General features: G+C 31.2%; 1 protein-coding gene across 3 annotated transcripts in view; it reads left to right on the top strand.

Moving 5' to 3' along the window:
• Positions 1-18,977, top strand: part of LOC143196452 (inactive dipeptidyl peptidase 10) — a 417,095-nt gene that overhangs the window by 310,522 nt on the left and 87,596 nt on the right. The window contains exon 2 of one of the 3 annotated variants that reach the window (XM_076404132.1): positions 12,637-12,817. The exons of the other annotated variants lie outside the window; for them this stretch is intronic. Coding sequence (XP_076260247.1) covers positions 12,752-12,817 — 66 coding nt within the window. The 5' untranslated portion in view covers positions 12,637-12,751. The remainder of the gene's footprint in view (positions 1-12,636; positions 12,818-18,977) is intronic. 3 annotated transcript variants of the gene reach the window in all.

Raw genomic sequence — 18,977 nt, forward strand, 5'->3', positions numbered from 1 at the left:
AAACGCATAAACTTACCAAATTCCCCTAAACATCTATTGAAATACTACCTTAAAAGAAATCACCCCTTAGAAATTATAAAACTTGTAAATCATAAAATAACTAGACAAATTTTCTACCAATCTTCTACAACTTATACTTCACGAATATTGTACTCTGCAGCTGAAAAACGCTCTTCTATCAAGAAACACACTTCACTATCTGAACCAACGTTTGCATTTTGACAATATTTTTCCCCCATATTTTATTCATTTTATGTGAAAAGTTCATATACACATATTTAATACAAAAGTCGTATTTCACTTTTCATGTGATTCGACAATGATCATTAATTTTGACTTCGAAAGAATGTTAGTGCCCCCCATGTATTTGTCAATCAGCCAAATGTGCGTGTTAGCAGTGAAGTGCGTGGACTAAACCGTTGTTACCATCTCATCTGATTAATGAACAGATACAGACTTAAGAGTAAGATTTAGAATAAAATATTTTACACTGGAGATCTTTTCGTGAAAATGATTTTCTGTCATGTATTAGGTCCTTACTTGTATCTTAATTAGCGACATCTATTGGTGAAAACTTAAAATATCAGTGACAACCTAGCTGTTATATTCGATAGTTTCGGCCATCTTTTCTCTACCTCTATTTTTACATTTAATTTTCTTCTGTATAAAATGTATTTTCTATTTAAAATTACAGTATTCCATTTAAAATAAGCAAGTAATTTATTGTATACACACATTCCATTTGTTGTCTGATTTAATTTGAAATTTGTTGCTCAAGTCCATCAAGTACTTTTAGGAACGTGTTGATACTGCTCAGTCATATCCCAATTGTCATTTTTGGTTTCAACAAGAGTTGGTTGTTCTGATGTATATGACAAAGAACAGCTTGGATCAGCAAAAAAGTTCAAAACAAGAAAATTATAAATTGCAAGACTCATTGAACCAAAAGACAATCTACTAAAAATCTTTCAGGCAGCTTAGTAGTTAATTAACTGTTTCCAGACATTCGTATTTGAATAGAGAGGTTCGAAAAGAAATACAATGGGTACTACATGAACTGACTGAAAATGACATTTCAAATAGCTTATATGGTTTATATGGCCGTTTCATTGCTTATCAGAATATTAGAAATATTAGAGAGTTTTCTGTAGTGTATTATTGAGAAGTGAGTTTACTACGATAATTCATAATTTCTCTATTTCTCCTGTGTGTTCTATGCAATCATCATTCATCTAAGCAAATTTTATAGTTAATTACATTTTAACTGCTGTCTATTTGCATTACTTCATTTATGTATTTATAGAGTCTTTATTTTGTATTCATATGTCTCTCCTAAAATATATATTGCTAAAACAATAAATATACCAGCTGACTTAAAAAAAGCATTTATCTAAATTTTTAAACAGAATTTCATAGTTCTTTACTCATTTATTCAACTTTTCGATCTCACCCTTGCAGATTCTTTAATTTGCATTCTATGGTTTTTATTTATCTACTGCTGTAGTTGATTTATGTACAACATTAACGATGAATAACGTACCGTATAAGAATTGGAACTGGCAGCGCCTAAATTATTTGTTTATATATGTTGTCACTGATCTGACGGTTATTCCTGGTTCTTTGATTTGGGCGTATTTCGCTTTATTGGTGTATATTTATTTGTAGCGCATATTACATAAACATTTTAGGCCTACACATTTTCCTTCCATAAGCTTTAACCGTACCAAATGTAAAGCCTCTAGGTGCCCTCGTTTTCCTTAAAAAATTTTCGCTATACCGATTAATATGGAAATACTCATAGTTACTGTAACAGACCGTATAAAGCAATAAGAGTCTGTTGATAAATAACTATTATAATAAAGGGTAGTACTTACCAAATCACGTAAGCAATTATTGAAATACTAACTTACCCCTTAAGATATCACCCTTTAGGGATTGTAAAACTTTGAAATAACATAATAACTAGACAGATTCTCTAGCAATCTTCTTCCCCAACTTATTCTTCATGAATATTGTACTCCGTAACTGAAAAACGCTATTTATTCTATCAAGAAACACACTTCAATATTTGAATCAACGTCTGCTTTTTCAAAATGTTTCCGCTACATTTTATTTATTTTATGTGAAAAGCTCACATAACGCATATTTAATACAAAAAGTTGTATATCACTTTTCTTGTGATTCGACAATGATCATTAATTTTTCAAAGCATTTTACGGTGTTAAATAACATTTTGTTGGTAAAAACTCACAATGGCTCCGTTTTTGGAGCCTTTTGTGGGTTTAAAAGGGTGATGTTTATAGTGCCTTAAAACAGCTATTTCAACACAGCAGTACTAAAATGCAAAAAGTAACGACAATATAATAACAGTCAATTACTCTCAGCTCAATAAATAGTTATAATATTGTAATTTAGGTGGGTTTGTTTTATGTATTATATTAACATATAGCAAATATGAATTCATATAATACAATAAGTAGATTCATATAATGTTAATATATAGACACGAAATGAAAAAAATTATACACTAAATTTATTAGTTCTTAATATATGCCCTCTTTATATATAGAAGTATTTAAAAAAATGCAAATTTTATTTAGCAAAAAATTTTATAAGTTATTAATAAATTTATTATTACTTTTCCGCATTAATTTATATTAAAGTAACATTTTCAAAATTTTACACAGTAAATTATATAATTATACATAATTATTAAAATTCATCAAAGTTTTCATAAAATTAGCATAGAAATATTTTCGTTTTATTTTCCAAAATGATAGTCATAATAACTGAGATGATAGTGATAATAACTGAGATAATTCACAGAATGATGGCGTGATATGGGCCTAAAAATGTTTCCAAATGTAAAGCCTCTAGGTACCTTCGTTTCGCTAAACCGATTAATATCTACCCATAGTTAATGTAGCAGACCGTAAAAAGCGGAGAGTTTGTAAAAGAGAAAAGAAGGAAAGTAAAAAAGAGAGTTTGTAAATAAATAACTAATATAATAAGCGAATAAACTTACCAAATTCACCCAAACAACTGTTAACTAACTTAAATACTAACTTAAAAGAAATCACCACTTAGAAATATAAAACTTGTAAATCATAAAATAACTAGACAAATTCTCTAGCAATATTCTACAACTTATACTTCACGAATATTGTTCTCTGTAGCTGAAAAGCGCTCTCGTATCAAGAAACACACTTTACTATCTGAATCAGCGTCTGCATTTTGACAATTTTCCCCCATATTTTATTTATTTTATGTGAAAATTTCGTATACACATATTTAATACAAAAAGTCGTATTTCACTTTTCGTGTGATTCGACAATGATCATTAATTTTTCAACGCATTTTACGGTGTTAAATAATATTTTGTTGGTAAAAACTCACAATCCCTCCGTTGTTGGCATCCTTTGTGGGTTTAAAAGGGTGATGTTTATAGCGCTTTAAAACAGCAATTTCAACACAGGCTCGCCGTCTCGATTCGGCCTCAGTTCATCGCATATATCAATTAGACTAAATTGAATACGATCGTTCTTTTTTCACATTTACATTGCTGGGGTGCCCGCTGCTTTATTATTATTAATAACGTTTCCCAGGAAGAAAGCGTAAAAATGGGCACGTTAACCTGCTTAAGTTGATGTTCCAGGCCTTTTAAAGCAAATTATTTCTTTGTTTGGACTTAACAAAAGGAGTATGATTTGTGTGGTAATAATCAAGAATGGAACGAAAATAAACTATTACAATAGTAGCGCGAAGAACCATAAATACTAGTTATTTAACTAATGCATCGAAGGGCCAATATTATGTGTTATGTACTCAAGGCTAACTAAATTGGAATCAAATCATCTAGACTATAAGCGCTTTTAATATAGCATCAGTACCCTACGAGGGTTGCTGCTTATATTTTAAACCTTGGCAATACAAGGTGTTATTAAGCTCCATCCAACGCTTCAACAGGGAGTTTGATTGAGTTGAACAAAGATGTTACCTGCTTCGGACTGTTTTGTCACTTGAACACAGTATCCTTTACAGTGACTTGAACATTTTCTCTATAAATAAATTGAGTTAATTTCTGAACATTTTCTTGCATGGATGTTTTACGGTTTTCGATAAACTTACTTCGACTTTTGGCGACGAAACTTTGAAGCGCTGGTATAACGAATTAAATTAAGTAAATTATTCTGAGATTGAGACATCCTTGGACATTGGAGACGAGAATCAGTAAAATTTGATGACGAAAATTCATAAAAGATTTAAAAAGATGCTCGTTTGAATTAGAACAAAGAGGTAATCAAGAAATCAAATCGCGATGCACCAAAATATAATATCTACACAACTGGCGAATTCTGAATTAGAGCAACGAAAACGGTGAGTTCTAAATGGTAAATATTTTTTTAGCAAAACTGCTTCCTGAAATTCCAAAAAAAAGAAGAGAAATCGGATCATTCTTCATCATAATAGTATAAACTCTCACCCATCGACTGAAACAACTACTTAACTGACCAAAACGTTGAATTAATAGATCATTCTACGTACAACCCTGATTTGGTACCGCATGACTCTTTTTATTCCCGTTAATCAGTGCCCAACATTTGTTGGCTCCTAAAGGAACCGTTAATGTATTCTAAAACCATGGCTTGGAAGTACCTCAATCAAAATGAAAAAAGGGTTTCGAATATGCTTCGAAGGTTGCTTCTATATATTAACGAATACAGTAGTTAAAATGATGCCCGTTGTTAATAACTATCTCTACCATCTTTTTATATCCTTATAACAACGTCTTTTTTTGTTTTCGTCAATTCATTTGGTTTAGGACTTTAGGCGAAACAAATAAATGAAATTAATCTTAGAACAGACAAGCTCTGTCATATTGCAAAATACTATTTTCGCCTTTCTACTTGTAACTGTAGACTGTTATCGAAGTATGGGCTTAAATGGAACATTTAATTTAAGCTAATATATATTTGCTACCAGTATATTTATCATTAATTATTTATAAAAATATTAGCATAGTTATCACGAATATATATATATATATATATATATATATATATATATATATATATATATATAATCTAAAAAGCCCTGCAAATTCAATTGCACCAGTACTAATATTAAATAAGTAACGACAATATTATAACAATCACTAATAATCACTCCCAGGTCAATACATGTTTATAATAAAATATTATATTAACATATATATAGCTAATATGTTCATACAATAGAATAAATAAATTCATATAATGTTAATATATAGACACGAAATAAATATAATTATAAACTGAATTTATATATAGAAAATTATCTCTTTATATATAGCCCTCTTTATATATAGAAAATTATTTAAAAAATAACAAAAAATAGCAAACAATTTTATAAATTATTAATACATTTATTATTACTTTTTCTCATTAATTTATATAAAGGTTACATTTCCAAAATTGCACTAGTAACATGTGTATTATATATAAATATTGAAATTCATCATTTCATCATTCATCAAGTTGTCATAAAATTAGCCTATAAATATTGTCGTTTTATTTTCCATGTAAGTTGAGATAATAGTGATAATAACTGAGATGAAAGCCATGTATGCAATTAGTTGCTAGCGAATCCAAGAAGGTTTCAGTAGTATTACATATACGAACATTTTCTTTGTTAAAAAAAGTATTCCTAAATGTGTTATAGTCCATATAATCCACAGAATGATGGCGTTATGTGGGTTTTTGTGCAGCAATTAGTTGGAAGCTCATTTTTTCTTTAATCTCTCCACGGGCCTTCGTAGGCTATAAGGTAATTTTCTTAAATTTAGTCTGACTTTAGTGTATATATATATATATATATATATATATATATATATATATATATTTCATTCTTCATTATTTCATTAAATTGAAATAATTACAAAACACTTTATTTGATATCAATATATAATATGAATAATTATGAATATCTGGAATATGTCAATTAATTTTATATTTTTATTCATTATTGCAATTTGTTTTTTTAAACTAAAATCCCATTCATACTAGAAACTACTTTTATGATTTCTTTTCTATAGCAGTCTGTTTCGTATTTGTTTTAAAGAAACAATTCTGTTATGTTTAACAAACTATATTTTAGAGCGCCTATTTCATGTTTATATACAAGATATACTTTGAAACTCTCTGAAGAGCTATTGCATATATCAATTATCTATCTTGTCTTTTTTTCTTGAATTCTTCTTTGATTTCTTGGACTCTTTTGCTAAACTAGAAATAATAGTAAGTTTCTCACTTTTCCTTTGATTAATATTCATAAAAGTTATACTTTTCACACCTTAAAATTCTTTATTATTGTTTCTACATTTATTTCTTATTCTGTATATTTCTTATTCTAATACGAACTAATATTGGATATACTCTAGAGTGTCGATTATTTAATTAACGCACATTAAACATAGGCTGAAAACTCCCGGGCATAACTCATAGATGGCGCTAGTTTTATTGCACTCATCTTTTTTTCTGTTAGTACTAACCTTCAAAAGAAAACTGTTAAAATTTAATGATATTCCACTCAAACTTTGTTAGGTATTGTTCTAAGAGTGAGACTACTTTTGTTATTTTCAAAACAATTTATCGAAATATTTAATTTTACACTGCTTGATAGTAAAAAGTACCGTTCCAGCGAAGTAATCGCTTGAAAAGTGTTATGAAAAGTCAGCTACATCAGAATCAATAATAAAGCGTTGGTTTGCTGGCTTCAAGCGTGGTCGTAGATACACCGATGATACAGAACGCAATGGACATCCAAATGAGGTAGTGACACCAGATAACATCAAGAAAATCCACAAAACCGTTTTGAGTGATCGAAAAGTAAAGTTGCGTGAATTGTCTAATATGACAGAGATATTAAAAGAGCGTGTTTGTTTTATATTGCATGAGCATTTGTTTATGAGAAAGCTCTGTCGAATGTGGGTTCCGCGTTTGCTCACTGTCGACCAAAAACAAGAACGTGTTGATGATTTTGAGCAGTGTTTTGCCATGTTTAAACGTTATGAATAGGATTTTTTTGCATCGATATGTGAGAATGGATAAAACATGGGTCCTTCAGTTCACACCGAAATCAAAACTATCGTTAACTGAGTGGACGTCAACTGGGGACAGGCCTATTTTGACGCAAAAGATAAATCTCTCTACAGGTGGTATTATACATACAGATGATAAAGCAACTCCGGAATGATTGTTTGGCTCTTTCTTGAAGATTCGTGAAGATTACTTTGACGAATAAAGCTAATTTTGAACAAAAAAAACACGAGTTTTCTTTATTACGTTCGGGACTTTTCAACCCATGTGGTAAGTAGCAGGATCACGTGCCTGATGAAATGATGATACCATCGATAGTCCTGACATAATAGAAACTATTTAAACAATTATAACATAAGCAATTACATCTAATTAAGATAGAAGTTGGGATCGAGTAAAGATTGGAATGTAAATGAACTATGGACGTGTTTCACGACACTAGTGTATTAACAATTGTGTGCCAACAAATTTCGATGTTAAACAAGCCTTGGGACCTTCCAGGCATCAAGAATCATTGTAGTTATTTTGGTTACAATTGCTTTTCTACATGTTTCGCAGATGGTAAACATTTCCATTACAAGGCTCGGTTTACGATTTGAGCAAAACTACTTCCATACCAGATACAGGAATCAGTTGTGAAGGCACTACTTATATGTAACTGTGTAGGCCATGGTTTTATATCAAGTCCATGGTTTTATAATTTGTGACATATATTTCTATATTTAGACCAACCGTCTTAATCTACATATTATTTAATACATTCTTAATTATATTAGTGGTCATCTGTGATCGAAATTATTCGACCACAATTTATTACATAAACATAGATCTACAAACATACACATAGAATATTAAAAGTAAACTAAAATAATTGATAAAAAGTTCAAAGAATAAATGCCATATAGTTACATATTTTATTGTATTAAATATCTTAATATTTATCAGCGACTTAAAATATTTACCAATTTACCTACAATAGTCCTCAGTCCATCAATCTAGGAAAATTATGTGGTTAGTTTTAAGTTGCTCTTTTTGCCTTAAAATACATATTGAAATAAAATAAATTGAAAAGAATAATTTAGTAACTTAACTGCACAATTTTTTCCTTATTTATTCTATTCATTTTAACATTATAGTACATCAATGCATATATTATCGAGTAATTTAAGCCACAATAGATTTTAGCGTAGTTTTATTATCTTTACATTGAACTCCTCTCTTCACCACCCATAGTATTCCTGCGATTCCTAATCGATCTAATTAATAACTGTATATCCAAGTAATGTATTTTACTTACATTAGACAGCATATTTACCTTTTCACATTTAGTACTTGGTTCCCTTCCATGGTGTATTTTCTTCTCAAGTCATTTTGATATCACTGTATTTTTTGTTTCTTCTGTTACTACCTGTGTACACCATTCTTGATAAAATTTGTCGCTGAATTTTCCCTATCACATCTGCAAAACAGTTATTATTCATCTCCTTAGTTACTACAGTTAGAATTCTAACACAATGCTCATGAATAATTCTGAACAATTGCAGAAAAATGCACATAAATCATCAAGCAAACTCTACAATACAACTCCCTACAGTTGTCGTATATTAATTATATACTCATCTATAACTATTGCCACCCTCATCACCCTATCATGGAAATTGTCACCATTGAGTTAAAATCTCAAATTCAGAAAGTTTAATTAAGTGAATATCAAGTGCATAACCAAGCTGTTAATTTCCAATTTATCTAACATTTGTTCACAATTTCATATTTGGTCTGATGAAGTTCATCCAAATCGAAGGTGCTATGGACTATTCCGGTTTCCAGCACAAAGAACAATATATATTATGACTAATAAAACCTAATCCATTGTTGTTCCAACGTTTACCTTTTCCCATCAAGTTTTGTTGTCTTCATACTATTTTTATTAACATCTTGCCATAAGCATCTTCTGAACTATCCTCTCATCTAAATACACAAGTTGAAATAATAAGTCGTTCTTGATTTCCTTATATGCTTTTAAGAATTGTATTATTTTAAAAGCGATGCCTGAAAGTTCCATTAGACCTCTCCATGGGGTATCTCTACAGCATTTAAATCCCATATTACCTAAGAGTGTACGAATGGATGAGTACTTTTGTTATTTTCAAAACAATTTATCGAAATATTTAATTTTACACTGTTTGATGCTAAAAAGTACCGTTCCAGCGAAGTAATCGCTTGAAAAGTGTTATAAAAAGTCAGCTACATCAGAATCAACAATAAAGCTTTGGTTTGCTGGCTTCAAACGTGGTCGTAGAGACACCGATGATACAGAATGCAATGGACATCCAAATGAGGTAGTGACACCAGATAACATCAACAAAATCCCCAAAATCGTTTTGAGTGATCGAAAAGTAAAGTTGTGTGAATTGTCTTATATGAGAGAAATATTAAAAGAGCGTGTTTGTTTTATATTGCATGAGCATTTGTATATGAGAAATCTCTGTTGATTGTGGCTTCCGCGTTTGCGCACTGTCGACCAAAAACAAGAACGTGTTGATGATTCTGAGCAGTGTTTTGCCATGTTTGAACGTTATGAATAGGATTTTTTTGCGTCGATATGAGAGAATGGATAAAACATGGGTCCTTCAGTTCACTCCGAAATCAAAATTATCGTCATCTGAGTGGACGTCAACTGGGGACAGGCCTATTTTGAGGCAAAAGATAAATCTCTCTACAGGTGGTATTAAGATGTTAAAGCAACTCCGAAATGATTGTTTGGCTCTTTCTTGATGAAGATTACTTTGACGAATGAAGCTAATTTTGAACAAAAAAACACGCGTTTTCTTTATTACGTTCGGGACGTTTTAACCCATGTCGTAAGTAGCAAGATGAAATAGAAACTATATAAACAACTATAATATAAACAATTACATCTAATTAAGATAGAAGTTGGGATCGAGTAAAGATTGGAATGTAAATGAACTATGGACGTGTTTCACGACACTAGTGTATTAACAATTGTGTGCCAACAAATTTCGATGTTAAACAAGCCTTGGGACCTTCCAGGCATCAAGAATCATTGTAGTTATTTTGGTTACAATTGCTTTTCTACATATACGGCAGATCGTAAACATTTCCATTACAAGGCTCGGTTTACGATTTGAGCAAAACTACTTCCATACCAGATACAGGAATCAGTTGTGAAGGCACCACTTATATGTAGCTATGTAGGCCATGGTTTTATAATTTGTGACATATATTTCTATATTTAGACCAACCGTCTTAATCTACATATTATTTAATACATTCTTAATTATATTAGTGGTCATCTGTGATCGAAATTATTCGACCACAATTTATTAAATAAACATAAATCTACAAACATAAACATAGAATATTAAAAGTAAACTAAAATAATTGATAAAAAGTTCAAAGAATAAATGCCATATAGTTACATATTTTATTGTATTAAATATCTTAATATTTATCAGCGACTTAAAATATTTACCAATTTACCTACAATAGTCCTCAGTCCATCCATCTAGGAAAATTATGTGGTTAGTTTTAAGTTGCTATTTTTGCCTTAAAATACATATTGGAAAAAATAAATTGAAAAGAATAATTTAGTAACTTACAATTTAAAACTAAAACTGCACAATTTTTTCCTTATTTATTCTATTTATTTTAACATTATAGTACATCAATGCATATATTATCGAGTAATTTAAACCACAATTAATTATAGAGCCACAATAGATTATAGGGTAGTTTTATTATATTTACATTGAACTCCTCTCTTCACCACCCATAGTATTCCTGCGATTCCTAATCGATCTAATTAATAACTGTATATCCAAGTAATGTATTTTACTTACATTAGAGAACATATTTACCCTTTCACGTTTAGTACATGTTCCCTTCCATGGTATATTTTCTTCTCAAGTCATTTTAATATCACTGTATTTTCTGTTTCTTCTGTTACTACTTGTGTACACCATTCTTGATAAAATTGGTCGCTGAATTTTACCTACCATATCTACAAAACAGTTAAAGAGATGATGATGAAACATAATGCTCATGAATAATTCTGAACAATTGCACAAAAATACAAATAAATCATCAAGCAAACTCTACAATACAACTTCCTACAGTTATCGTATATCAATTATATACTCACCTATAACTATTTTCACCCTCATCACCCTATCATGTAAATTGTCACTATTGAGTCAAAATCTCAAATTCAGAAAGTTTAATTAAGTGAATATCAAGTGAATAACCAAGCTGTTAATTTCCAATTTATCTAACATTTGTTCACAATTTCATATTTGGTCTCATGGAGCTCATCCAAATCGAAGGTGCTATGGACTATTCCGGTTTCCAGCACAAAGAACAATATATGTTATGACTAATAAAACCTAATCCATTGTTATTCCAACGTTTACCTTTTCCCATCAAGTTTTGTTGTCTTCATACTATTTTTATTAACATCTTGCCATGAGAATCTTCTGAACTATCCTCTCAACTAAATACACAAGTTGAAATAATAAGTCGTTCTTGATCTCCTTATATGCTTTTAAGAATTGTATTATTTTAAAAGCGATGCCTGAAAGTTCCATTAGACCTCTCCATGGGGTATCTCTACAGCATTTAAATCCCATATTACCTAAGAGTGTACGAATGGATGTTTTAGCTCTAAGCTATAGATGGACACACACTTTACACACATTTTTACACAATTTCCTCTAAAATAATTGTGTCAAATTATGTTAATATTCACTATTTTTATACACTTCATATATTTGATCTGTGATAAAGCTAACCACAAGATGATATTCATTTGTCACCCGCTTCGTATGAAGATGACATTTTTCATTTTTTGACATATTTTAATAACTCTGCTTATACTAATATTCAATGCAGCTCAACACGTTAAAAATATTTTGATTAAAAACCGTTGCAACTTAATATTTAAAAGTAAAAATTCTTAGCCCTTTAACGAATTTTTATGGTAAGAGAGAGCTACTATAGCTATCATTGTTCAAAGTAACTGATTAGAGACGCAATCTGTTCTGTCTGGGCTCGGAATTTTTAATCAGAGTAATAATAAGCAGCGATTTGATAGTCATCAAAACAATCAAGGCCCCAAAATAACGTTTTCAGTTTATTACCTCTTATAATAACAAAAATTCTCAAGAATGTTTCAGACATTTGACGACGACTTTTGCAGGCTCATTCGTTTATGTGTTCGAAGGTATCATATAGCATTGTATCTCCTTTTAACTGTAATAAAATTATACATAAATATCATTAAAAATAATATTTTAAACTAATAAGTATAAATATTTAACTATAACATATATATTGATAAATAATACATTAAACATCTTGATGACGTATGTACTTCTTTGGATAGACTATATATATATATATATATATATATATATATATATATATATATATATATATATATATATATATATATATATATATATATATATATATATATATATATTAGAAAAACATATTATTTTCTAATTGCTGTGATTAACTTGTTCACCTCTCATCTACAAAGATATAGATAGTAAATCCAGTTATGCCGTTGAAATTAAAATTTCATCTCGAACTGGAGCATTCTTGCGAGGTTGCTAATTTAAAACAAACACGCCTCGATTAATTCAAAACCGATAATGAACACCGTTCAGAGTACCGGAACTGGAGGGCATGCTGCAACGAAAAAAGCACAACAGGATGAGGTAAATATTATTCTAATTTTATTATCAACATATATCATCATATTTTTTCGAGATTTGTACTGTAAGTGCAAAATCAAATATTTATAAGATCAGAAATATGTTTGATATATAATACTAATTAAACTAATATGTGTCTGTATATTAGAATTATTGTTACAAGTCACTAACCTTTCTTTAATCGCAATTAATTAAATCTAACTTTCCGTTAAGTTTCAGTAATCAACAAAGTATTAATAAGTTTAATTTATTACACCACTGAACATTATAACAACGTCTCATGAGTAAGATTATTTTCAGAAATTTAACAACTTCAGAGCATCAAATATAAGTAGGTATACATAATGTTTCTTCACTATTATGTTATAGACATAAATATTAAATAATAAATGTAGCAATACATGTTTGTATATTATAATAGGATATATATATATATATATATATATATATATATATATATATATAATATTTTAAATTGATATTTCAATTTAGCGTGCACTTATATTAAAACATTAACAAATAGGTAATAAATAATTTTTACAATTTAGAAATGCATATTAGATAATGTAAGTATAATTGTTAAATGAACTATTGACTTTTCAAAATTTACGTATATATATATATATATATATATATATATATATATATATATATATATATATATATATATACTAGCTGACCCGACAGACTTCGTCCTGTCAAAAAGATTTGTAATGTGGCAGTTTTTGTGCCTACGTATTTTAAAAAATTCTCCTGAACAGAACCATCACCCTGGTGATAGGGCGTTGTGAATAAAAAATAATTAAATAAAACATATATAAGGATTGAAAAGTAAGTAATCGCTTTATTGTTAATCATGTGAATCATAATTATTATTATTATTATCATTGTAGTGCTTTGTGGTATACGATGTTTTTGTTTGATTACCTGGCGCATAGATAAACAAATCTGATGGTTTTCCAACACGGGAACAGGCAACATACAATTGACCATGTGAGAAACATGGGTTTTCTAGATTAATACCACAAACACTTAATGATTGCCCCTGGGACTTGTTTATAGTCATAGCAAAAGCAAGCCGCACTGGAAACTGTAGTCGTTTAAACTCAAATGGCACATCAGTCGGAATCATTGGGATGCGCGGTATGAGAACAACTTCTCCTTTATACTTTCCTTTGAGTATAGTTGCTTCTATCACATTGTTTAGTAATTTTTTTATCGCTAACCGTGTACCGTTGCAAAGACGCGGTTGGTTGATATTTCGCAACATTATAACCACCGATCCAACCTTTAATTGAAGATTGTGAGGTGGCAATCCTGGCAAATCCAGCGAGTTTAAATATTCCGGTGGATAGTTGACTACATCATCTTGATTAGTAGCCGAATCAACTGATTTATATATCCTCAATTCGCCTGTAATTTGTTCTTGAATTTTGAAATTTAATTCATTTACATCTATGTTTTTTGCAGCCAGTATAGCTCGTTCGCTCAACCAATCATGGTTTCTGTAATTTTGAGAAACATCTGGAAACACCTTCTGAATAAGTTCATCTTTTGATCGAGTTAACTGACAAAAACTTTGAGGAAAGTTAATGCAGCCAGTCAACATGTCTATAGGAAATTTGCCATTACCAATGTCAATGAGTTGTTTAGAGAATATGTTTCCCGATTGGTCATTTTGCAACTCGACACGCATATTCTTGCTTAAGTGAAGTACTTTGACATGTTTCCACAAATTGGAGGACTTTAGACATGCATTGAGTTCATCAGCTGGCGTTGATCGTGGAATCACTGGCAATGTTTGACGAAAATCTCCTGCTAATAAAATCATTGCACCACCAAATCGGTTATTATTGCTACGTAGATCTTTTAAGGTTCTGTCTAAAGCCTCCAAAGATTTTTTATGTGCCATCGTGCATTCATCCCAAACAATCAATTTACATTGCTGCAAAACCTTTGCCATTGCAGAGTTCTTCGAAACGTTGCAGGTTGGAGTTTCATTGCTTTGCATATTTAATGGCAATTTTAGTGCTGAATGGGCTGTTCGACCACCTTCAAGCAAAGTTGCTGCGATTCCCCACGAAGCGAGTGCAAGTGCAATTTTATTTTGTGAGCGAATTGTTGCTAATATTAATGAAATCAAAAAAGTTATTCCTGTACCACCAGGTGCATCTAAGAAGTAAATCCCTCCAGTTTCATCATTTGTTACTTTCATAAGAGTTTCAAATACATACTTCTGTTGTTCATTTAACAGTGGAAGATTTGTTTGAATTAATTCTTTCAAAGCGTTGAGATCATACAGTCTTTCTCGATGCAACTCTTGGTTAAAAGCGTCATGCATTGGACGATTGGGCGCGGTCAGGCCTAATTGAATTAATAGTTTGTTTGACATTATCAAGCACATGTCCTCAATTGAAATCAATGCTTCATTGTAAATTTCTTCACTGATTTGTATATTTGGATTTCCCATTCTATTCCGTATTTGATACAAAATATCATCACACATATAATCTTTGTACTTCATCCACAAATCAATTGGGTTTGATGGGAAGCATGTAGATATGATTATAGAAAACAATGTTCGTATTTGATGAGCGTGTGATGATATTACAGCATCATTGAGAGTTTGATCCCAATGAGCGTCATTTTCAAGCAATTGCAAACGTTGACAGGCTTCTCTGTAGGATCCACACAATTCACCATCAACAGCTCGTAACTGTTGGAATGATGTTGGGCCACGTACATTGACTAATAGCAGTCGTAAATAAAAACATTCATCATTGCTTGGATGTACTGAATAAATCCGGCCAATCGCATCGGTGGAATATACATCTGTATATCCTGGAACTGGTTTTCCTTGTTTCCGTCGTATAAATCTCCTTGAGGATTGATTCCAGGTATAATATTTTGGCATTTCAGAATATAGCAATGTTTGTGCGAAATCATCGTTTTGGCATGTCTCAAAAAAACTGGTTAATGTAGGAGCTGGTGGCTGAGCAGCTCTTTGTACTGCGTTCTGTGCTGTAAAATACACTCTTTGTCCATTTTCTAAATGCACAGCTAAGTGAACAACAGAAGGGTGTCTCTCATGAATAGGAAAAGAAAATATTCGCCAAACTGCTTCATTACTACTGACATAGCGGCCCATTTGGTATTGGGTAACTTCATCATTAGAATTCTCTGCACCAATTCCAATCACAGCCATATCACTCCCTTTGGTTACCTATTTGCAAATGTATTTAATCGATTTCACTGAATGGCAAGATTCAACGTTGATGTGTGCTTTGAATGTCTTTGATAAAATGGGTGAATATGGAACAGTCCAACGATTATCTATTTCAATATCTTGTTGATTTAATTTGACAATTGTTGATTTTCCATTGTCTGCTGTCGATCTGCGACGATACAATGGATAACCGTCATTACCAGTAATTGTTTCCGATATTAATGTCCGTGGATATCGTTTTGAACATTTACCATCCATCATACACGGTGAATTTTGATTAAGAGTTCCACAGGGACCATGTATCATGTTTTTGATAACTACCTCATGCAATCCAGGATCTACTTGTACATTAGGGATTTCAGCTGATATCACTGCATCAACTTCATTTGGCCTTATCTTTTCAACCAACCAAATCAAAATGTGTGCATGTGGCAATTCTCGTTTCTGCCACTCCACAGAATACATCCAGCAGCGTGTCTCACCAAACACATTATGTTTTACGATGAAATTCATTAAAGATTTCAACTTTTGTCTAAAGACTCTGGCTGTAATATCATGACGATCAATGGGTGATTGCCCAGAGAATAACTCCTGCTTAATTTCTATCCATTGTGGATTGCATGTAAATGTGATGAACAAATCTGCTGTACCATAATGACGAACATACGACATGGCATCTTGAGCATATTCGTGCATATGCCGAGGGCTTCCGATGTATGTTGCTGTAAGAATAGTCATCCGACCGACATTCTGTGCATTTCCATCAGTATTAATCGCATCTCGAAGGTGAATATACTCTTCAGATCGGAGTTTGGTTTGATTCAACCTGATGAATGTTAATCTCTCCGTTTCAATTTTAACATACATGTCAACAACATATTTGTGATATAATCGCCGACATTTCAATATGTGATTATCTTCATTTTCCCGAATCATTAGGCGGTATGAATAATAGTTCATTGAACTGACTTTTTTGTTGGTTTCAGAACCTGTAAACAGATTTTGTTTTAATAACATTCAAATACATAATATAGTGACTGAGATATTATCGCCATAGCTAAACTAATATTTTAGTTACCTGTAATGGGATTTATCATTTTTATTGATAAATCGTAGCCATCTTCACCTTGCCAAAATATAATGGGATATTGCAGTGCATCATATGAGCGGTGTGTTTCCTTTATACGTTGTAATTGATCATTCCGACGATGTAAAACAATATCACGGGATTCCAAATTTTCTCCAACTACAACGATAGCAACTTCATCAATAGTTGGTGCATTAAAACGTCTTGTATGTTGACCTGCAGGTGTTTGATCAGCTCTGATTACAATTTTGTGATTATCGGATGGCATCAGATCCAGGGCAGTTTTAAACAATATAATCAATTGATTGTGTTGATGAAATAAAGTTTGTAATTGTTCTACAATAGACCTCTTTACTAAATTGTTATATGCACAACGCAGATCAATTTCTTGTGGTAAATTGCCCATAAAATAAATTTGCAGGAATTTGTTGTCGCTATCTGACACTGGTAACAGTGAACCTGCTCTGTGATATATTTGCCCTTGTATCTGTAAATAAAAAAAATATTATGGTGTGGTATAAATTAATGGATTGTCAGTGATCAAACTTAAATAATATTTGATCTTACGAAGGATATATTTAGTTTTAACTAATATCTATCAAATATAAAATATAATAAAAGTGTCACTGAAACTGAATCACCATATAATATGATAACTAAGTGATATATTTCGTAATGATTAAGAAATTGAAGATTAGTAACACATCTTAACTTTGGTGACAGAAAATTTTGTTCGCTAAAATAATTATGAGTAACTGCTATAATACATACCTTGAAAGTTGGCTTAAAATTTTCCCGAACTGCATTTGTTGTCCCAAATGAAGTCATTTGAAAGCAATTGTTATATTGTTGGATATGTGTCAAAAAGTGTATAGAATCTGTTCCTATTCCTGAAACCAATGAGTACAATGGTTCTGGTGGTGGATCCAATGGTATCAATTTCACTTTACCATTTGCGCAACACAATCCATTGGCTTCGTTTTTGTATTTTAATGCCTTACAGTGTGAGCAAACCAAGTTCATAGAACCAATAACAACACATTGGTAGTTACTGTAGTCAATTGACACATCGTAACTGAAAGCAGCTCGATTCAAACTTGCGCGATTATTAGTTGAATGTCGCGCTCGCGCTTCACGCGTTTGTGATATCCGAATTCTTTCACGTTCATTTCCGTCGTCACGTTCTTGTGCAGTACGATTGGATCGGTAATTAGCTTGGTTTATAGCATTTCTGGTCCTTCTACATAAATTGCTTCGTCTTTTAGGAGGCATATCAAATATAAATTATTTTTTCACTAATCACGAACTGAACAAACACTAACTAACTAAACACTCTGCACAAAACACGATATACGAATTTGTTTCGTGTATCAGTTGACAATTCATCTGTCATCTGTCAAAAGTTATCTGTAACAGACAACTTTTTTTTTTTAAATTTGATATGACTTGAACTCAAATCCTTTTAAGCCGTACGAATTGTTTTATTTATTTAAAATTTGGATATTAAAAATAATAAAACACTGTTGGTAACGCGATTTTTGTTTGACTGATGTAATGACGTGGAAACTGATGCATTTTATCTCGCGTGCCGAAACTAATACAAAAGAAGCGCGAGTTTCGGAACGCGACATTAAACTCCTCCAACTATGTATTCTGTGCTCCAACGCACACACGCACATTGTTTTGATAGATATGATCTTTGACGTTAGGAACACACCTACATTGCTTAGACAACAGTGAGTGCTTGTAATTTAATATGAACTTTATACCATAGCAATAAAGCTCAAATTGACTACGTTTTAGTTACAAATCATTTGTATGGGAAAAAGAAAAGGGCTATTTTTAGGGTT

The sequence above is a fragment of the Rhynchophorus ferrugineus genome, unplaced genomic scaffold, assembly GCF_030347505.1.
Source record: "Rhynchophorus ferrugineus isolate W39M unplaced genomic scaffold, kcgeb_rfMv2 rfM4, whole genome shotgun sequence".
NCBI classification, from domain to species: domain Eukaryota; kingdom Metazoa; phylum Arthropoda; class Insecta; order Coleoptera; family Curculionidae; genus Rhynchophorus; species Rhynchophorus ferrugineus.